At 41.7% G+C, this 23,146-nt stretch overlaps 1 protein-coding gene across 1 annotated transcript in view; it reads left to right on the top strand.

The window, feature by feature from the left end:
• MAN1A1 (mannosidase alpha class 1A member 1) overlaps positions 1-23,146 on the top strand; it is a 105,512-nt gene that overhangs the window by 20,866 nt on the left and 61,500 nt on the right. Inside the window, exons 3-4 of the mRNA XM_084827412.1 lie at positions 2,458-2,554; positions 13,935-14,050. Of these exons, the coding sequence (XP_084683538.1) occupies positions 2,458-2,554; positions 13,935-14,050 (213 nt within the window). The remainder of the gene's footprint in view (positions 1-2,457; positions 2,555-13,934; positions 14,051-23,146) is intronic.

Genomic DNA, 23,146 nt, shown 5'->3' with positions numbered 1-23,146 from the left:
CTACCTTTAAGTTGCTTTCTTCTAACCTAGAAGACCTAGACCAGGGGTGCAAAAAGCACAACTACCCAAGCCCTTTCTGGTGTTCCCCCAAGATCCTCTGCCTCCGCTGCTGGAAAAACACAACAGCAGACTGGTGCACTGGTGGGATCACTGCTTTACTGCTGATAGTCATGGTAAAACAGCAATCGGATCGGGAGGGGCTGGGGCACTTTTCCTAAATATATCAATCTCTGCTCCTGTAGTCCACCATTGCCACTAGCACCCAAGCTTCCTTGGTTGCATAGCCTTCCAATCTCCTGCTCTTCCATTTCCCTGCTTATTTGGCAAATGCTAATTTCCCCAGTCTCCATCTTCCACAGTTTTTTCTAGCTAGGTCTATTAGAACAAGTATACTGGTCCATGTGCAAGAGGTGGTTATATTAACCAAGCATTTTTTTTCTGTTCTGTAACAAATGTGCACGCATGTGTTTTGAGAACAAAAAGCTGTAACAATGAAGTCTGTGCTTTTAGGCTTTGAACAAGTGTTCGAGCTAATTTCCCCAATACAGAAGTAGCTGTTCCTCGTTCGTAAGAGAATGGTGCATAAATCTGCTGTATGTGCACTACACCTCTAATTAACAGCCTCCTTAGGTCCATGTTGTTCATTGCATGTCTATACACGCAAGTTGCGAGTCCATGTGAACAAGCAACAGGGAGTGGCAGATGACGATCTCTCTCAGCACAGAAGAGGCCTCATGGGGCTTCTTGCACAGTGGCAAGTCATGCATGATGCATCTGTTCCTGCTGAGGATCATGGGATTCGAAAGCTCCATGATCTGTGACAGGGAAAAATGTTTTTTACATCATTTACTTCTGAGGATGACACCTCGTAAAACCTCTCTTATGTTTCAGGAGCCTTTTGCTACCCCCTCAAGGTAAAGTGTAATGGGGGGGGGGGGAGTAGCAGAAAAGACGGAGTGATGGCTAAATTGGGATTTGAGTGTGCATATCAAACATTCCAAAAGGCCCTCAAAGCTATTTCAAGTGATTGATACAAGCACTTAAAATGCAAAATCCCAATTTATTTTCAGGGTGAGCAACATGTCTCCTAAAATCATAAAATCAATTAAATTTTATCAGATCTTCCCATGGATTACAATAGCCTAGTAACTCTGAAGTGGAGAAACCATCTAATTTTGGAGAGTAATAAAGGAAAGGCATAGCTACCAACAGTGTGGGTAAGCAGTTCTTCTCACCTCCATTATCAGTTTACCAGACCAGACATTTTGGAACCATATGGCAGTGTTGCCCTGTTTTGAATGGGTGAGTAAGATGGCATTCACACTGGCAGTCAACCGTTTTCCAGGGATCTGCTACTTCTTAAAAATATAAAGAGGCAGAGGAAAATGGGGATCTGTTTTAAAGTATGCCCCTGCTGCATTTCAGGTTGGTTTTGTTTTTTGTTTTGCATCACAGTCCACCTTTCAAAAGCAGTGGCACTATATCCAATCTGTGGACAAGAATCACTTGGAGGGAGGTAGTGTAATCTGGGGAGGGGAGAATGTGTTTGCAGGAATTCTGGAACTTGTATTTTGGTCAAAGTGCCACAGATCACATCAATCTGGTGAAGAAAAGATTGTTTGCCAGGGGGTTGGCATTGGTTTCTTTTTGCATCCGCTGGAAAAAAAATTGACCCAGAGTTGTGCAAAGTCTATTTGAATGGGATACATTTACTCAGCTGTTACTTAGAGCAATGACAGGCAAGGGGAGGAGAAATTTGTGGGGACGGAGGGCTGGGAAATATGAGGATACCATTTTTTCATCTATAAAATGTTTGGCAGTATATAAGCCTGGCTGCTTCTACTATAATACTATAAAAGTCTCCACAACTTTCTGGTTGGTGTGTGTGTAGTCAATCCAGAGCTTAAGCTGCCATACTTTTTAATGGATATATTCTGTTCCAAGTGCCTCAGTTTTCTTATTAACCTTGCTTTCACATAACCAAATTGTTCCAATCACCTAGCTTTTAACCAAATTGCAGTTTCTGCCAGACACTGAATTTACCTTATATAACTTTACAACCCTATATTTTAGGTGAAAAAAGTATCTAAACTTGGTTGTAGTATCTTAGCTTCAGAAATCTTGTCATTGTAGAAATTCTTAGTTAGATTAATAGTCTTTTAGCTAATATTCTTAATGATAATTAATGGGTGTGCATTACAAATTCCTAATTAACAATAGGGAATAGAATTGAATAAAAACAGGCTCCTTATTATAACTAAAACATGACAGCAGCAGCATGATGTTGTTATTAATAATGCTTAATGCTAAAGTATTATGTCAACAATACGATATGGGTTTAATTAACCATTGAATTAAACACATTGATCCTTGGTGTACAGTATATTTTCTGTTAGTATTTACCATAGTGGTTTCTTGCTAAATCAACAATATAATCCTGCTTTCATTTCCCACTAGATGATGAAACATGCCTGGGATAATTATAAACATTACGCATGGGGATTAAATGAACTGAAACCCATATCGAAACAAGGACACTCAAGCAATTTATTTGGTAAGTAATATGTGCTTTTGTGCTTAGTGACATCAGCTGAAGTTAGAGATTTCATTAGAAGCATGTGTGCTCTTAACAAGCTGTTGTGACATGTGCTTTCTTTAAAAGGTTGATTACTGCAAATAACCAAAGCATGGCTTGTCCCAGTTTAGTCTCCCATTTTTGCAAGGCATACCATACCTACAGTACTAGAGGAATGCTGCTGTCTTGCACTCTTTGTTTGGGGGGTTTTGTTGCATGAACTTGATTCCATAGCCCTTGAGTGGCTTAAAAGATCAACTAAAAATATCACTTAAAACTATAAAAACAACATATTTTGTGCATAGAGATCTGTCAGACTGTTAACATCCTCTGAAATATGTATACTAACTCCACATAGACTGGCATCCTGAATGCCTTCTGGCTTTGACAGTTGGAGTCATTTAATTACGTTCTTCTTTCTTACTACATCATCAGCTGTGTCTGTAATGTTTCTCAATGGAACATCTTGATTATTTGAGAAACCCTTATTTAATGGTAGAATTTCATGAACAACAATGAAATAGCCTCATATTGTGGATTTTTTCTCCTTTAGTCATTTCTCTTTTGTCCTTACAATAGTAAAATCCCAGCCTTTGTCATCTCATCTGCTTCTTCAGCCACCCAAAAATCTGAAGTAATATACTTGATCTCCTTTTGTGTCACACGTTCTTGGAGATTTTCACCTTTCTCCAAGTTTGGATATTCATTTTAGCCACTTGAGATGAAAGTCGAGAGCCAAAGTGGTGTAGTGGGCAGATTTCAGGCTTGTGGGTTCTACTGGTTTCTTTTATTCCTTTTTACTAGAACCCCAAGATCTACCAGCTGGAGCCTGGTACAGAAGAAATAAAATTAGAATTACAGAATGATCATCATAGGAATTGGTTTTAAGTATCAGAACTGGATGGAGCTCACAGTACCTCCACATACAAACCTATTCCTGGTTACCCCAGCCTTTCATAATTTCAGCAGTATAATTTAGGAAGGGGGAGTTAGTGGGCCTGTTTGCACATCATGACAGCCCACCATGGCTTAATTTACCCGCAGGGGCTATTGTGTTGTGCCAGGTCCCCATGGGCACCATTTTTGCATGGCGCCCCGTGAGCACCTGGCTTGCTGTGGCTTGTCATGTTGTGCAAACCCAGTCAGCTGGGGTTGTTTAAGGAACAGAAGCAATAAAACAATTGGGATAAGTAAACTGGTGAACATGAATAATATAAAAAAGCATGATAATGTAACTTTATCTATACAGGCTACAAACATACAGCCATCAAGCAATAGAAGAGAGTAAGAGCAAGTTGTACAGTCCTATAGTTCAATACCAGAAATAACCAAACACATTTCGACCATAGGTAGTCTTCAGTGGCCTGGTATGTAAAACAGTATACAGAAAGACGTCTCTGTGTGTATATATAATGTATACACACACACACACACCAACCCAGTCCAACACACCTGTTGACAATATAGAATACTGCAGTGTCTCCAATAATTCAGGCACAAATTCATGGACCTTGCTAAATCAAAAATAAGCTATATATATGCAAAACCATATGCATATATGAGTAATGTCAAACTGAAAGGCTCTGTACGCTCCACTGTGAATATATAATTATGAGAAAGGCAAGGAACTATAGTGGTCATATACCTGAAGGTTAACCAAAATACTGATGAGATAACTCAGGAGACTTCACTTCCAAGAACCACAAGCTGTTCTATACAGACTATGTTTGTAGCTTATATAGATAAAGCTACATTATTGTGCTTTTTGGATATTATTCATCTTCAACAATTTACTTATCCCAATTGTTTTATTCCTTCTTGGTTCTGGGTTGGGATACATTTCCTGTTTGGTCTGGTTTGTTTGAGGGTTAGACAATGCTTAAATAACCCTAAAACAAGCCATGGGTTATTTGAGGGTTATCTAACCCTCAAATGACCCCTGGAGCTTGGATTTGCACAACATGGCAAGCCAGGTGCCTGTGGACATCATGCAAAAATGGCATCCGGCATGATGTGATAGCCCCCGCCATTAAATTAAGCCATGGTGGGCTGTTGTGTCATGCAAACCAGGTCATTTTGTTGCTATTGTTAAAAAACTGGGAGTCACAAATCCTAGCCAATCTACTACAAATCACTCTGATCTGCTAATAGATTCCAATCTAGCTTCTGCCCACACATGAGCTAAAATATCAGAGTAACATTAGGGAGACCCAGGTTCAAGTTCCAACTTGGTCATCTTGGGTCAGTTGTGCTCTCTCAGCCTAACCCAAATCACAGTGCCATTGTGAGGAGAAAATGCGGGGAGGGGAGCCATGTCTTGAGCTTGGAGAAAAGATGGGTTATGAATGTAACAAAACAAATAAATACAATTGTTAGCTAACACATGGCTGCTGTCCAAAACAGCAACCCTATGTCTCCTCCCCTGCAGTGTCCAAAACAGCAACCCTGTGTCTCCTCCCCTGCAATGTTGAGGGTTAAGATACTCTGCGTGCTGTTGCCATGCTATCAGTTACCCGACCCTTGTTCCACTTCATTAGTTGTGAGAGTAGGAAAACTGGTGACATACCATCTCTGAAGTATCCATACACGCTCTGGGTGAGACACAGAAAGGAGACACAGGGCTGCTATTCTGAGTATTAACCTTTGTTTTGTTACAGTAATCTCTGAGCATTGAGTGGAGCATTGTCCCTCATTCTGAACCCTGCTTCCATCCTCAATCTCCACCAAATGTGCACACTCCTACCCTTTGGATCTCAGTAAAACTGTATGCATTGCTCTTTCATTCTCATCACATTCTGACCCAGTGCGTACATAAAAATAACCATTTATTGTTACATTCGTTACCCTTGGGCTTGTGCAACCACTAGGAGGTGATCTTTCGATTTCAATTAACCTCACTTTAGCATTGCATTTGAACCCTCAATTGTGGCTGGTCTTAACAAGCTGGCTTCATACTTTTTTCAACTAACCATAGATAAGACTAACTGCAGTTTATTCTCAAACATAACATTTATCTACAATTAGTCTAAAGTGGAAATGAAAGCTGTAGTTCATTCCTGTAAAAATAAAGCATGGTTTATTATTTTGGCCAAACAAAGGCACTGAGTTAAAGTGTACAGGAACCTTGTTTTTATTTCAGTCCCCAATCTTTAACCATGCCCATTGTCTGGATGTCCAGAGTTCCCTGCAATACCATTCCTAAAGATGGGAAACATGTAGTCTGCTATACATTATTGGTGGGTGGGGGGATACCTCCAGATCAAAGGGTTCCTGTTTGGAAAGGCTCAATATAAAGTAGCTTCTACTTGGGAGCTGATGATATACATCATGGTAGCAGATACGAGTTGCTGAATCTTTACAAACCCATCATGCTTGTAATACATATTCTCTGACACTTTATACAAATTTTCTTCTACCAAAAGGCAATTTCTGCCAATAACTTTATATCCTCACTCTTGTTAGATAAATACCATGATTAGTAAAAATAAATGTTGGTGGCTGTCTCTTTGGATTAGTAACTCAAGGTTGCCCCTCCCCCTCCTTTTTTTTTTTTTTTAAAGAACTGTGGTCAGAAATGTCAAAGTTGAGAAGGAAATGTCAGCTTTTCTGTGGGGCCTTGGATACATTTACCTTGGTACGCATTAATAATTATTCATTTTTGGCAACAATTGGAAACTCAACCAATACAGTCAAGGAAAGGTCTAATGGCACGGGAACAGCAGGTGCAACACCACATTCTTGCGGACTCAGTGTTTATCCTTGTGAAATTGCAGGGGTTTACTTACTGCCTCCCCCTTTTGTGGATGAGCCTAACTGTACTATGGGATAGTACCAGAGCACTCATAGTAGTTGCGTCATCTGTAGGGTATAGTAAAGGCTCATCATACTTCACACACCTCAGGTCTATTTTCCTTTCCATCTTTCTGGATGGATCCTGCTCTTGCTACATATAAACACAGCTTGTCATCTTGGTAGCCCACAGAGGAAGAATTTTCATTTCTTAACTTGCCACTTCTTAATTTCAAAAATAAAACAATAATTTTATCATAAAACTACAACAGGTCTACTTGGGGCATTGCCAAAAATGTATTCCAGTTCTTAAGCAAGTTAAAATCCAGGTTTTGTGGAAAACACTAGTTTTGTTGTTTATTTGCAGTGGTGTACTGACTAGATTATTTTGATATTCCAGAGTGTGAAATAGCTTAGAAAATGCTGTACAAAGTACCACACTAGTAAATGGTGTCTACATGTGTCTGCATGTATGCGAGTGCAAGAGAGAGGTGTCTGTATAATCTACAGGAGTAGACTTTCAAACCTGCAGTGGGGGCCAGTGTACAATATAAATAACTTTTGAACACATCCTTGATGCTGCTGAAGATAAAAAAAAATGATGGTAGAGACCCCCTACCTTTTGCAGAAGAGTTCACAGTTGAATTTTTCACAGGGGCTTGAACTAACTGCCCATGGACCCCCCAAACAGCAGCAGAACATTGTCTTGCAAGGACAGAGTTCTGCTCATTGAAGGAAAACAAGCAGCCTGCCACTTGCTTCCCTCTGCGTAGCATGAATTCTTTGGGGATCAATTTAATTTGAGGGTTAGGTTGGCTGAGTGTGCCTGTTGCTCACAAGCAGGGGTTGTAGGAAAAGGTGAGAGCTGGAGGCAGCAGCAGTGGGGTGAATAGGCAAGGAGATTGTCCTGCTGAAGCAAGCTTCCAGACTGATCACTGAAGATTCAGTTGAGGCAGCATGTCCTGTAACACACTTCCTCTTGGCCCCATTGTCTGCAGCAGTGATGCAGGTTTCCAGAAAACTTTCTGCTGCCCAAAATCAACAGGGGTCTGATTTTAGCATGTTTACGAGTGGGACCCGCAACAAAATGTTAGTGTAGAGTGATTCTGTTTAGAGTTGTGTTTACTAAATTGTATGTCATGTTAATTTTATATGATATATAAATATCTGAACATTTTTATTAATAGTCAAAAGTAGTTGGATTTAACTATGCATAACTTTAACTATGCATAACTTTAATTACGCATGTTTACTCGGCAGTGTGCCCCATTGAGCGTTGTTTCTGCTGCTGTTTATTTAACACAAAGCACCTAAAGGTGAAAGACTTATACGATTTGAAGAGAAACCAGAGACCTGGAGGCTCCAGTTGCGACAATCTAATTTAACTTGGTTAATGTGGTACCAGTTGGGTACCTTTATACGGCAACCAAATATTAAAGACCACGGTACTAGGCCTCTTACCCATTTTGAAAGGTTGGTAGACTTTGCAGACACCAAAAAGGGATTGATTTCCATGATTTATGACATCTTATTGTGTATGGTAAGAACAGACTACGGAACAACGGACTGGTTTAAGATTAGGAAAGGAGTGGAGCAGGGTTGTATACTCCCACCCTACCTATTCAACCTGTATGCAGAACACATCATGCGATGTGCTGGGCTTGATGAATCCAAGGCTGGAGTTAAAATCGCTGGAAGAAACAGTAACAATCTCAGATATGCAGATGATACCACTTTGATGGCTGAAAGCGAGGAGGAGCTGAGGAACCTTATGATGAAGGTGAACGAAGAAAGTGCAAAAGCTGGGTTGCAGTTAAACCTCAAAAAAACCAAGATTATGGCAACCAGCTTGATTGATAACTGGCAAATAGAGGCAGAAAATGGGGAGGCAGTGACAGACTTTGTCTTTCTAAGCGCAAAGATTACTGCAGACGCTGACTGCAGCCAGGAAATCAGAAGACGTTTACTCCTTGACAAAGCCAGCAATGACAAATCTTGACAAAATAGTTAAGAGCAGAGACATCACACTGACAACAAAGGTCTGCATAGTTCAAGCAATGGTATTCCCCGTAGTAACCTATGGCTGCGAGAGCTGGACCATAAGGAAGGCTGAACGAAGGAAGATAGATGCTTTTGAACAGTGGTGCTGGAGGAAAATTCTGAGAGTGCCTTGGACTGCAAGAAGATCAAACCAGTCCATCCTCCAGGAAATAAAGCCAGACTGCTCACTTGAGGGAATGATATTAAAGGCAAAACTGAAGTACTTTGGCCACATAACGAGAAGACAGGATACCCTGGAGAAGATGCTGATGCTAGGGCAAGTGGAATGCAAAAGGAAGAGGGGCCGACCAAGGGCAAGATGGATGGATGATATTCTGGAGGTGACGGACTCGAGCTTGGGGGAGCTGGGGGTGGTGACAGCCGACAGGAAGGTCTGGCGTGCACTGGTCCATGAAGTCACGAAGAGTCGGAAGCGACTGAACGAATAAACAACAACAGTTGTGTACAGATATGAGCTCTTTGAATGACCTTAAAGGACTATGGAAAAGAGACTGGAATATCAATACTGAAGGAGAGGAATGGTCTTCTTTGTGGACATAACTCCCTTATAAGTCCACGTCGGCTATGTTTCGAGAAATATCAATAAAAATAGTTCAGATGTGGTATCTCACCCCTTTGAGGATATCTTATATGTCTAGAATAGTTCTACAATCCCACCATATGTGGTGGGATTGTAAGAAGGTCTCAGATTTGGGGGAACAGATTTTCTCGGGAATCTCAAACATAATGGAAACAGCTATAACCAAATCTCCAGAATTAGCACTTTTAAACTTACTCCATGGACAGTATAGAGAACTATCACATAAGAAATTGGTGAGATATCTTTTAATAGCAGCATGAGTGCTTATTGCCAGATACTGGAAAAATTTACAAGGAATTTCAGTAGCCAAGTGGTATAGCAAGGTTTGGGAAGTAGCATTAATAGAAAAATTGACTCAAAAGTTATACATAGCAAAAGGACAAAAGAAAGTAGATACTTTTGCTGCCGAGTAGTGGACTTTTATTGCATATATGAATAAAGATAGTAAGGGAGCAGTCCTGTCGGGATAGGCGGCTGCCTCCGAACTTGGAGGCGACCACCTATCCGATGCAAGGCAGGCGGAGTGCAGAGGGGATCTTCTCCTCTGTGCTCCGGCTGCCCTGCATTCATGGCTAGATGGCCGATTTTGGCTGTCTAGCTGCGGGACTTCGGAGTGGAGAACAGAGGCTGGATACCACTTAGGAAGCATTGTACTGGCACTCCCCACTCCTGGGAACGCCCCCTTTTTCCCCTCTCCACGCTGCTCATCCGAGACCAGAGACCAGGGATGATCTGCACTGCTGGTGAGGTAGCGGGGGAGGGGTGGGGAGGCGGTTTTCCATGAACTGATCTTGGAGCATGGGCTACAAGGTTGGTTCCCAGAAACCAAACAATCCTATGGCCATCTAACTGCTCTCTAGTGGCCGTAGGATTGTGCCCTAATATGCATTCAGTCCAAAAGCATTTAGTAATATTTGTCACAAACCTCCTTTAAATATAGTGTTTATCTTTATATTTGTAATATCCCCCTAAGACTCCTACTTATTTTTTGTGAGTATTGTACAAAGATTCTATATGCTGTTTGAATCACTGTGGGGGGAAATTCTTTTTTTTTCTGTTTATCAGTTTTATTTTATATGATAGATTTTGTGGATCATTGTTTATGGTATTTTATGTATGTTGTCAAAATTAAAGACTTTTTTTTTAAAAAGCACCTAAAATTTTCTTAACAGTATTCAGTCCCTGCCCTCAGGCTCACAACCTAATAGAAACAATACAAAAGGAATAGGGAGTGGGAAGAGGAAAGCAAGTATTGGAGCAGTAGCTCCTTCTCTGGCCAGTGGATGGGACCAGCTGATGGAAAGAGCCAGGTTGGTCTCCCCCTTGCCATGATGTACTTCCTGAGAGGCAAAGAGCCTTCCAGTGGCCCTTGGCCTCCTGTTGAAAGTTGATGCCAGAATATGCTGATCTTCAACTCTCCAGTTCCAGGGCTACATTCCCTTGCCTAGTAAGTGAGCAGGAGATGGCAAGAGGAGGGCTTGACGGGGGGCAGGAGGCAGGGACGATAGAGTTTAGAGTGAGCATAGCATTGTGGGAGGGAGACCTGGAGGGACAGAAAGAAGCTTTCAGGGGAGGAGGCAGTAGAAGGAAGAGTAAGCATAGGAAAGCATACTGAGCAGGAGATAGGGAAAGGGCAGTGGGATGAAAGAAAGGGTGAGTGTAAGAGGTGGGGATGGCAGGAAATGAGGGTTGAGTGGGCCACAAGGAAAGGGAGAATTTGAGGAAGCTGGCAGCTACAAGAAGGAGTTTCTTTTGCTTTCCTCCTTCACCCAAATTCATCTCAAGTCCCCCCTTGAAGATGTAAATTTTAAACCTGGCCTTAGTTTTCCCCATGTAAATGTTTTGCTCTGTTTATCTGCTTAAACAATCAACTATAGGACAATATGGCTAATCATTTGGAGATTTTTGCAAGGAGGGCCTGGTTATAGTAAGCAACATTCATGGCAATGCATACCGGTTGCTGCGACGGCTGGTTCATTTCAGGTCCTAATCACTTTGAAGAAGGGGTACAGGCTGAAATAAGCAGCAACAAAAAAGTGTTGTTTTTTTCTGAAATCTAAGCAGACTTGAGGATTTATGTGAAACCACTTGCTTATCATGAATGAGCTCTGTACTGATGCACACAGCCCATTCACTCACACTCTGCTCCTTCCTAGTAGTGTAACTGCTAAGCAAACCAGAAATGGTTTGTTTGGCATGATGTCCAAGCCAGGGCTCCTGGCTTGTTGCTCCCTTCACAAGCCAGAATTGCAAACCAGGTTTTATTCTGGTTTAAGATTCCTGGCTTGTTTTGGAGCAACAAGCCAGGAGCCCTGGTTGAGACAACATGTTAAACAACCTTCTTTGGGTTTGTTCAGCAGTCAGACTAGAGGGTAGGCACAAAGCAGAAGCAAATGGGCTGCATGTACCAGCACACAGCTTGTTCATGATAATCTGGAATTCTGGCTTATCATTTCTTGCAAAGTGGCCAATGTGTAAACTGCTGGTCACTGAACACAGCTTGCCTGTTTCTACTTTCTTGCAAGGCTGTAAAATTAAATTGCATTTACCTTGGCAGCCTTGCAATTGCTACTAGTCTGTTGCAAATAACAGGTCACCCAAGCAACCATCTTTGTGGGAAATGCACATAACTACTCTCCCCTCCTGCTTATATCTACCTACTTGCTCTATTCCTGCCAGTCTCTATACTATTACACTGTACAGCATAGTGCCCTGATCGCTGGCTATGTCTCTCTTCCCTCTCTCTCCTCTCAGACAGTGGATAAATGCAGCCAGATAAATACAACTTTCCTTTTTTCAGGATGCTGAAGAGAGCTCACACACAGTTGAGGTACCAGCAGACATGGAAGGTTAGGAATGAGTCAGGATAGCCACCTTTGCAATACCTGTTTAAAAAGCTAAGCTCAGTGTAGATTCATAGTTTCTACTTTGCATGACATACTTAATGCTCATATGACCTGAGGCTCTTCAACGGAAGCTAAACATCACTTTTCTGTATGTCCTGCTTTTAGAGATGATTAAGAAATAGGCTACTTTAGTAGCTGAATTATCTTGGTGGAGCCATAAACTGAAGTTTGTATTTATAGCTTGTGCTGATTTAATATGATAAACTATTTTAAATCCAATAACACTTGCTTCTGGCAGCTTTACTAGTTCCAAGATTTATTGGTAAATCAAATAATGTTATCCTATTTGTGCTATGTTCATTTTAAATTGGATTACCTTGTTTTGTCCTCTAAATGATGCTATGTCAAGTAGCGTGTTTGTCTGTTTGTTTCAAAGACGAATATGATGTATGTGAATAAGAGAAATAGAAGGTATTTGCCTTCACAAGATAACTACTATAAACTTGTTAAACATTTGTGAGTTGTACCACCTGATAATGTATTTTCCCAGTTCCCACTACTTGACTGTAAGCCATTTAATTTAGTATGGAAAAACAAATAGCATTTCTGTTTGACTTAGTGATACACAAGCTTACACTAGGACATGCAAATCAATCCAGTGCATGTTTACTTGGAAGTCAGTAGGAGTTACTCCCTTGTAAGTGTATTTAGGATTGCAACCTTAAGCAGGTTAGGAGAATAAAATCACAGGTTCTCATAATATCCATAATAAACTGCATCTGGTTTTACTGGAATGGCAGCACTTCATTTGTTCCATGTGCACTAATTCAGTTCTTGTCTTCTGTTCTCATTTAAGAGTTTATGATTGCCAAACTTATTAGAGTATACAGCTTTCCTGTAGGCAAGTGTTGGATTTGCTTGCCAATTAAATTGAACACTTGCAGGTTCATCCAATTTTTTCATTATCCAGGTTCAGTGTAACCTCTCACATTTAAAACTTTCTTAACATAAGATGTGTCCTTCACTCTCTCATTCAATAACCCAGTGAGTGGAGAGAAAGCAGTATATTTGTGTAGAGCATCTCTGGGATAGTTTTAACATTTGCATTTTTTTATTGGTTGAACAGAAAGGCCATTTATGTTGGTTACTGTGGCCTTGCTTCAAGACGTTTGGATAACTTTTACAATTGCCAATTGGCAACCAATCTAAGTGGTTGGTGCTTCCACAAATGCAGCAGTTACATTTTCTAGACTTCTTAATGTGCCTATGTTGTCAGCAAGGTGTTCTGTAACTTTTGGTATGGATAGTCAGTGTTGAACATGGGTAGAACACTTTTATTAATATTTGTGATATTTATATACTGCTAAATATAGTAAAATCCCTAAGCGGTTCACATATAAATGTAAGTAATTAATGGATAATTAGTACACCTTATAATTATATAGAAATGTAATGAATGAATAAATAAAATAAATAGATAAATTAAGCCTTGTGTTACTGAGGGATCTCTTGGAGGACAAATAGCAAGAGCAAGGATGAATGATGTAATTCAGAAATAGAATGCTGCACCTTCTTTTATTTTACATATACAACTAGCCTTCCTGTCATGGCAGAATGACAGTATTATCATAACAGTATTTATATACAAAATAATGTATTATAGGCAGGACACTAGAGAGTACAGCTGAGATGCAAAATGCAAAACTGATTTGGTGACTTGAGCAGTGCAGAGTGTGAACAAATGTAGCATACTCATAGAAGGGAATTGGAGGGGACTGTGAGTAACAGGGTCTAGTTTAGGCAATAAAGGACCAAAAAATGCTGGAAACAGGATATGAAAGGATCCCAAATACTCTCTTACGCAGGTATTAACCTTTTTTAGTCAGGAAATCCTATTTTAATTGGAAGCTTTCTACAAACTGGTTGATTTGCAGGCTTATTGATGAAAAATTAAGTTTCACAAATGCATGCAACTATAGCAAAACACAACTATAGCAAAACACAACTTTTGCCTAATAAGTCAATATTTCCAGATACAGTAGGAAGGAATCTCATCAGTAATTATCTTACTGGCTCTTTGCAGGCAACATTCAAGGAGCAACAATTGTTGATGCTTTGGATACATTATATATCATGGAAATGAAAGATGAATTCAAAGAAGCCAAAGAATGGGTTGAGAAAAATCTAGATTTCAATGTGGTGAGTATTAGACTTTCCTGCTGTTTGCATAGAGGTAATATACTGCTGTGATTTGAAGAATGTTCAGATATCCTGAACTGTCTTCTCGGGAGGAACAGACAAGTTTCCTTCTAAGCATGTACCTGGTCTTCCCTTTATGGCTGTTTTTTTCTCTTTCTCGTTATATGAAATGGATCATTAAGTTTAAATCCTTAACTAATATAGGTGATTGTGAGGAGGAGTGTATTATTTTGAACAGCTTTTTTAAAAACTGTTCATAAACCGTATTTTTGACTATCAGTTATGCAGAAATGTATTTTTAAAGGCCTTCAAAACTATCTCTCTCCCAAGAGCTGCAGTACAGAAATGCCATATTTTAGCTTCAAGGATTTTTTTTTCATGGGACTCTTCTGGAGAAAGGCTGTGAATATAAAACTAGGATGTGAACAATATTTTGTTGTTGTTAGACCAGGGTAGCAACTAACGATCAGTTCATTATTGTTAACGTTTCAGTCTATCCTTGTAAAAGTCATAAAGACATTTTATCTACCTCAGTCTTTTTTAGTCTTTTTCAACACATAGCAATTAAAATTGCAGGAAATCCCTTTGCTGCAGAATTACAACTTCTCTTGATTTATCTGTTTCCTCCATAATGTTTTGTGGAAAGATAAATTGTTTTGCCAAGATAGTGTTTGCCATATCACTGTAGAACTAGAATTTATAATTATAAATTTATCTTATTTATTTATTTATTTATTTCATTTCTATACCGCCCAATAGCCGAAGCTCTCTGGGCGGTTCACAAAAATTAAAACCAAACAACACACAATAAAACAATTTAAAATATATAGAACATTAAAATCACAATATAACAATACAACCACAATAAAACCTAGCAGCAGTACAGGAGTTTAAAATACAGATTTAAAACAGCAAAGATAAAAATTTAGAAAGCTAAAATGCTAAAATGCCTGGGAAAATAAAAAGGTCTTCACCTGGCGCCGAAAGGAGTACAATGTAGGCGCCAGGCGAACCTCACTAGGGAGCTCATTCCAGAGCCGGGGTGCCACAACAGGAAAAAGCCCTCCTCCTAGTAGCCACCCGCCTCACTTCCGTTGGCAGGGGCTCACGGAGAAAGGCCACTGATGATGATCTTAAGGTCCGGGCAGGCACATATGGGAGGAGGCGATCCTTCAGGTAACCTGGCCCCAAGCCGTTAAGGGCTTTGAATGTTAACACCAGCACTTTGAATCGGGCCCGGAAATGGACTGGCAGCCAGTGCAGCTGGAAAAGTACTGGTGTAATATGAGCTCGCAGGCCAGTCCCTGTTAACAATCTTGCTGCCCTATTTTGGAACAGCTGAAGTTTCCGGACCGTTTTCAAAGGCAGCCCCACGTATAACGCATTGCAGTAATCCAGACGAGAAGTTATCAGAGCATGGAGAACTGTAGCTAGGCTATCTCTGTCCAGATAAGGACATAGTTGGTATACCAGCCTAAGCTGATAAAAAGTGCTCCGTGCCACTGAGTTCACCTGTGCCTCAAGTGACAGTTCTGGATCCAAGAGCACCCCCAAACTACGAACCTGATCCTTTAGGGGGAGTGCAACCCCCTCCAGAACAGGTTGAATATCACCTAGCCGGGCAGACGAACCACCCACTAACAGTACCTCCGTCTTGTCTGGATTGAGTTTCAGTTTATTAGCCCTCATCCAGTCCATTACCGTACCCAGGCACTGGTTCAGAACAGCCACTGCCTCACCTGGTTTTGATGAGAAAGAGAGGTAGAGCTGGGTGTCATCCGCATATTGATGGCACCTCAGCCCACACCTCTGGATAACCTCCCCCAGCGGTTTCATGTAGATGTTAAACAGCATGGGGGATAAAATAGAGCCCTGTGGAACCCCGTGGCACAATTGCCATGGCACAGAGCAATAATCCCCCAGCACCACCTTCTGGAATCGGCCATCCAAGTAGGAGCGGAACCACTACAGTGCAGTGCCTCCAACTCCCAACCCAGACAGCCTATCCAGAAGGATACCATGGTCGATGGTATTAAAAGCCGCTGAGAGGTCCAGGAGAATCAACAGGGTCGCACTCCCCCTGTCCCTCTCCCGGCAGAGGTCATCCCACAGGGCGACCAAGGCAGTTTCCGTTCCAAAACCAGGCCTGAAGCCCGATTGAAATGGATCTAGATGATCCGTTTCATTCAACAGTGCCTGGAGCTGTCCTACAACCACCCGCTCAAGCACCTTGCCCAGGAAGGGGATGTTGGCCACTGGCCTATAATTGTTAACATCCTCTGGGTCCAGGGTAGGCTTTTTCAGGAGTGGTCTAATTACTGCCTCTTTTAAAGCGGCAGGCACCACTCCCTCTCTCAAGGAGGAATTTACAACCTCCTGGACCCAGCCAGACAACCCCTCCTTGTTTGATTTAATAAGCCATGAAGGGCAAGGGTCAAGCACACAAGTGGTCGATCGGACTTGGCCAAGCACCTTGTCCGCATCCTCAGGCCTCAGTAACTGAAACTCATCCAATAAAACTGGACCAGACGGTGCTCTGAACGCCTCTACCAATGGAACTGCATTAATGGTGGTGTCCAGTTCATGACGAATCTGAGCGACTTTATCCTCAAAGTGCCGCGCAAACTTGTCACAGCGTGCTACCGAGGGTTCCACCGTCTCTCTCCCTGGCCCAGAATGTAACAGGCCACGAACCACTCGGAAAAGCTCCGCTGGACGACACTGAGAAGATGCAATGCTGGTGGAAAAGAACTGCCTCTTTGCCACCCTCACCGCCACAGAGTAGGCTCGATAGTGGGCTCTTACCTGTGTTCGGTCAGACTCAGCACAAGTTTTCCTCCACCTGCGTTCTAGCCGTCTCCCCTCTTGCTTCATTGCCCTCAGCTCAGGTGTATACCAAGGAGCTGGCCGGGCTCTGCTCAGAAGGAGAGGGCGCTTGGGCGCGATCGTGTCAACCACCCGAGTCATCTCTGCATTCCACAGAGCGACCTGGGCTTCGACAGGAGCACCAGCCATACCAGCAGGAAAATCCCCCAGAGCCCTCTGGAATCCATAGGAATCCATTAATCTCCGGGGGCGGACCATTTTAATAGGTCCCCCACCCTTGCAGAGGGGAAAGGCCGCCAGGAGTCTAAACCTCAGCAGGAAGTGATCTGACCATGACAAAGGGACAGATGTTAATTCCTCCACTTTCAGATCACCACCCTCCTGCCCAGTCGAGAAAACCAGATCAAGCGTGTGTCCTTTTATATGCGTTGGGCCGATGACATGTTGGGACAGCCCCATGGTTGTCATGGTGGCCATGAAGTCCTGAGCCGCCCCGGATACAGCGGCCTCGGCATGGAAGTTGAGATCCCCCAGGACCGTCATCCTGGGGGTCCTCAACACCAAGTCCGAGACCACCTCCGTCAGCTCAGGCAGGGAGTCTGATGGGCAGCGGGGTGGGCGGTACACCAACAGAATCCCTAATCTGTCCCGGGTACCCAACACAAGGTACAAACACTCAAGATCTGCACTCGAATGAGCAGGAAGCCTGGAGAGGGAGATTGAATTCCTATAGACCACGGCAACCCCTCCTCCCCGACCCTCAAGTCTGTGTTGGTGCTGCACCGAGTACCCAGGAGGGCACAGCTGGGAGAGAGTGACCCCTCCCAGTTCCTCCACCCAGGTCTCAGTAATACATGCCAGGTCAGCCCCCTCATCCACAATCAAATCATGGATGAGGGAGATCTTATTTTGGGCCGACCTGGCATTCAGCAGCAGCACCACCAGACCCGAGGGCAGACTGGTAAGGCTGCCAGGAACCATCAGGTTGGGGGAAGAACCAGAAGAGGGGACAGCTATAAGGTGTCTAGCCCCTCTTCTCCTCACCTGGCCTGTTAATCCCCCAACGCCATACCTCCCCCTGCCCGTGACCACAGTTATGGTGGCACCTCCCCCACCCCCTGAGTTGCCCAATAGTCCTCCCAGGCACATATTAAAATGTTAGGATATAAAATGCACAACAGTTTAAAAGAATATAAAAGAGATAAAAGAGAACAGCAGCTAAGAAGGAGCAGATAGTCCACGTTTGCCCCTTCCCCTTGTCTTTAAAGCTGCTGCCCTCTGCTGCTGCTATTTGCTGCTGGTATTGTGGCTGCTTTATAATTTAAATTAAGCTTTATATGCTTAACAGAGCAATTCAGAAGTAAGTCCTACTGAGCTCATTGGTATTTGCTTCTAAGTAAGTGTGCATAGGATTGCAGTCCAAATCTAGCTTTTCTCCTTAAATTGATAATGTTATAGAAGGCATACATAAGCAACTGTTTTTAAAAAATTAATCCTTCCAGATAAATGGAAATAAAAAGCAAGTCAGAAACATCATGCAGAATGTAATCAAATCAATACATAATTAGTAGGTTGCCTACATTGTAAACAAGGAGTAGCTAGTTAATAAACTAGAGCCAGAAGAGTAAAGGAGGGAAAGAGGATTTAATATAAATCCCAAGGATTTATATTAAAACTAGCTGAAGACAGAGAGGATCAATGAGATAGCAAAGCTTGCAGAATAGTCTGTTCAGGATAGGGAAATCCCAAGTAGACTATGAAGAGCTCAAAAAGCAGTATCACAGAAGATGCAGTCAACATAAGTGCAAAGTGATGCACACATTCTTAACTTCGTATATGAAGTGATAGGCTCTAAATTGGCTTACTCTCAGAAAAAAAGACTTGGAGTGAAAAAGACAAATTCAATATTGTAAATTAAGAAAAAGATTCTAAATAAAAAGCAAGTGTCATAGTGCTATGTTCATAAATCTATGGTTCAGTGCAATTCTTGTTGGCTTGTCTCAAAAAGAGCAGATTGAAGTACATAAACAGTTAGCATATAATACAGATTGTTGCAGAACCCAGAGTCAGAGAGACCACGGAGTGAAGGAAAAAGAGATTCTTTATTTAACGCGCGGGCTTAAGGCTGGAATCGTTTCCAAAGAGCCAGAAGCCCTGATTTATATTAGCACATTGGTTTTATAGACATTGTGACATATATGAAATGGCTCCTCCTCTCCCTCCCGCATGGGGTTGCAATCCTCAACATTTTTCCTCCTAGCACTATTGTTTATAATACAAGAACTGGGTTATAGGGTAGCCATGATAAGGAGAGAACAGAAGAGAACAGCAGAGAACAAGATATACAATTGTATGACCTTTGACAAGATAAGGAATTCCTGTGTCTCGTCAGCTTACAACAATATATTTAAGGGAGAAAGAGCTCAGCAAGAACATGAAGCATGAGACTGCATGAGGCTACTTAGTCTGACCCCCGATATGGCTGCTACATTCCCCCCTTAAATGCATAATTTCATTACAATTATAGCATTTTTGATAACTATACAAAGCTTTTTGTGACATACATATTACTTAGCCTCTTGTTGGGCTATTAGAGCGTAGAGGGCAGCAGTTTTATTAGCTGAGACATAAAACAGATTGGTTAAACAGCGCATAAGACAAGGAACGCAGAGACATAACAGAACTTTTATGAACAATACTGGTAGAATTAGGATGAACAATGCTTTTAAGCTAGCTAAGATCTGGAAGCTAAGGGGTTAACTAATTGAGCTAATTGTTTTGTCTTATTGTTTTGTTAGCTACTATATTGTGCAGCTTGTTGATTTGTTTATTTACAGCATTGCCATTATCAGTTAAGTTAAAACAACAGAGCTTTTGGTGTGTCTCACAACTTAAATGATGAAGAAGGAAGAGGTAATCTATACCAGCTCTATTTTCTAGAACTGCACCTCTTAGATCACGCAACTCTTTATTTAACAATGACAATGCTCGTGAGGTGGCATTTATGCTTTTGGCTAAGCTGCAAGCTAACCGGTTGATTTCCAGACCATCAGCCAAGGCTAAACCTGGAACCCTAACTAGTGACATTGCTAAGGCCAATTTTTCTGAGTCAGAATATAACTGCACATGACTATTACAATTTTTAGTTAGTTGGAGTGCTCGAGGTTGCCGTTGACGGATTTTCTCGGGCTACAGGGGAAGAATTGGCACCAGTTCAATTGGCGGCTGAGGCAACATGGGTGGTTATCAGACAAGTTGGCAGGAATGAATGACCAAGTGCGGGAATTACATGTCTAAAACCATCCATGAGGCAAAAGTATGTGGGCATCATTAAAAGATATGTTTTGAATTTTATTACAGTGGAAGGGGGCCAGGGATAGCTTTGTATTTTCTGGAAAAAAAATTGACAATTAAGCATTTGTGCACACGTAGCATTTGTTTCAGCAATGATGGGGGTGCGTAGAGTGAACTCTGTAGGGGGTAGGATCTTTGCAACCACGCCCTAATTAGCATTTTGGGAATAAGTTAAACTTACACCATAAACTTTTAACATGGTATCTTTTTGAATTTTCCCAGGATGTCTACAGACAGGTATTAGGCAAGAGCTAATAAGCCTGTTTGCAGGTATACCTCTTGGCAAACAAAAATGTTTTATTTTCATGATGTTAGCCAGGTGAAGCCAGTAATTATCAGCAAATCACTGGGACAAACTTTTTTTTCCAGGGACAGACCCCCCTTTTTGCACCTTATTAAGGAAACACAATGCAACACTACTAACACTACAACACGCATGTTTGATCTTCTTTGGGATCTGACCGTACGCTGGGCAGCTATTCACCTGGCAAGCTGCAGTAGGGTCTAGTCCCCTTCTTTAATTCTCTAGTTGCAGGTCTGACCGTACGCAGGGGGACAGTTTCCCGGTGTGTCCACAGTAAGGTCTAGCCTGAGTCTTCTTACTGCTTTTTCAGAATGATTTTTAAAGGATTTTCAGGATTTCTGTTTACAGTCTACTTTCCCCCTCTCGCTCTCTTGACTCATGTCTAATGTATCCAGGGTTTAATTCTAGCTGCTTTCATAGCTGCGGGGGTGGAAAGTATGACAGTTCTGAGTTCTTTCCATCTGGGAGTCAAAGGGTTATTTTTCCCTCTTTAACTCATACTTTAACTCTTGGTTGGAAAGGATGAGCTTCTGTGATGGGAATGGCTTATTTTTTTAAGACAAAGCGGCGCTGGGCTTGAAGAACTTTGCTCAGTGTTTGGACTTCTTGTTTAAGGCTAACGTTTGCTTGCTTTTGATGCTGCTCTAGTGTCAATTATGAAGTCAATGTCACGGCCCCTCACAGTTAATGTCACGGCCCCTCACAGTTAATGTCACAGCCCTTCTCAAGCTGTCTCTCTCTTCGCCCATTCTGGCCCCTTTGTTTTTTTCCTTTGTGTATTTGATTTATTTTATTTGGGCATTCATGCCACTAATGTCCATCTTGTCCACACTGGGCACACTGGTTCTTTTTTAAGAATCTTCTGCCTCTGCTGGGTCTTCTTCTTTTCTTTTTTCATCCATGTCTTCTTGGGCCTCTGGGTCGAGGGAGGTGTACTGGCGATAGGCATCTGAAAGATGCTCCAAGTACGCTCTGGGGCCTCGGTGGCACCTTGCAGCACTTTAGACACTTTGGTCATATTAACTGACTTCTTCATACCTGCTTTCATGGCTTTTAACAGCAGGGTTTGATACTGGGTGAGGCGCTCTAGCCCCACTTGTGTTTTGGGATTCCAGCAGGGGGGGGGGGTTACTTACAAGGAGACTTTATTGGGTAACTTACAGCACACAGGCGTACTTAATTTTTGGATCAGACAGCTTCTCTGAACCACGAGCTATTGCACTAAATGGGTTTTTATACTATACATGTTACCCATGAGGCAGCACAACACTAGCAAGCATTTTCAGCATAGGCTAGAAGTGCTTGGTTCTCAGGCACAGCTTCCTGTAAACAACTTCGCTTCCCAAAGTGCTTGATAACACTTTTATTTATTAGTATGGGAAGACAAATTTTTTCTCTTTCTTTTGCTTTCTTTTTCTTTGCTGATCTGCCTGTATTGCAGATCATGTTTTAAACTTTTTATACAAAACTTTCTGATCTATGCACCAGCCTTGTCTCTTTATTTGTCTTTTTCAAGTTAAACTCACTTACTTAAACCTTTCTGCCTTACACTAGTCCCACTGACACACATTTGGGATAGGTTCTTCTTCTCCTTCTAGTTAGATTTTCTTTATCTTAAAGAACTATTACATTATTGTGGCTACTTTATCCCAGGTAATAAGCTCCAGGCACAATCAGCTGCTTTTAATTTACCCTGGGGGCAACTATGGCCACGCTTCTTTTTTATAAATGTTTTTTCTTTGCCTCTTGCCTTTTCTTTCTTTCTTTCTTTTTTTTCTTCTCTTCTCTATCTGTCTGCTACTTTCTCTATTCCTTCTTTTCTACTTGCTTTTGTCTTTTCTTTTTTTATTTTTTTTGCTTTTTTTGTCTTTTCTTGTCATCTATTGGGAACCACACTTAGTATTATTTGGAGTTGCAACTAACACTAATCTGCAAATATCACATATATTTTATGATATTTATGAAATCATAAAATATATACAACAAACTTTTTCTGCAATTTAACACAATGAATGGAAAACACTTCTTGCATGGTAAGGCATGATGGAGCAGATTCAGCAATTATACTGCTCTTCTGGCTGAAAGCTCAGGGCTCATTAAAATCAAGGGACAGGCATACCCACACACGCAGAGTTCTAGGTCACCATTTTTGCATCGGCAACTCTATGCTGCATGAGTTCTGGCAGAAGGAAATCTAAAAGTTATAGATCAAACTCAGCCTGCTGTACACTGAGCTGACTACAAACATAGACACACGGTCTACAGCGATGAGAGTTCAAGTTTATCAAAAGCTTCATAGCACTGTCCATGGCAAGTTTGTGACAATTTAAAATTTTAGTTCATGTGCAGAGTGTCTCTAAAAAGCCCAGATGATGATGGAGGCAAACAGAGAAGGCTCTGGGCAATGAAGATGCGATGTTTCCAGCAAAGGCTCTCTACTTTTGCATGAGTTTAAAAAGGGAAAGTGTGGCCCTACACCCCTTCTGACAGACAAGGGCCTTTAACTTTTTAGCAAGGCCTCTGTCTAAACAGAGCCGCACAGCTCAGCTCTCTAGCCGTGACGCTTTAACTTGGGCAACTCCTCTGTAAATTTTATTTTACTTCTGTCAGGT

This window comes from Heloderma suspectum, chromosome 1 (assembly GCF_057233095.1).
Source record: "Heloderma suspectum isolate Gila_16-S chromosome 1, 16-S_ref, whole genome shotgun sequence".
Classification (NCBI taxonomy): Eukaryota; Metazoa; Chordata; class Lepidosauria; order Squamata; family Helodermatidae; genus Heloderma; species Heloderma suspectum.
The sequence above is the reverse complement of the archived record's forward strand: the minus strand, read 5'-3'. Positions and strand labels throughout refer to the sequence as shown.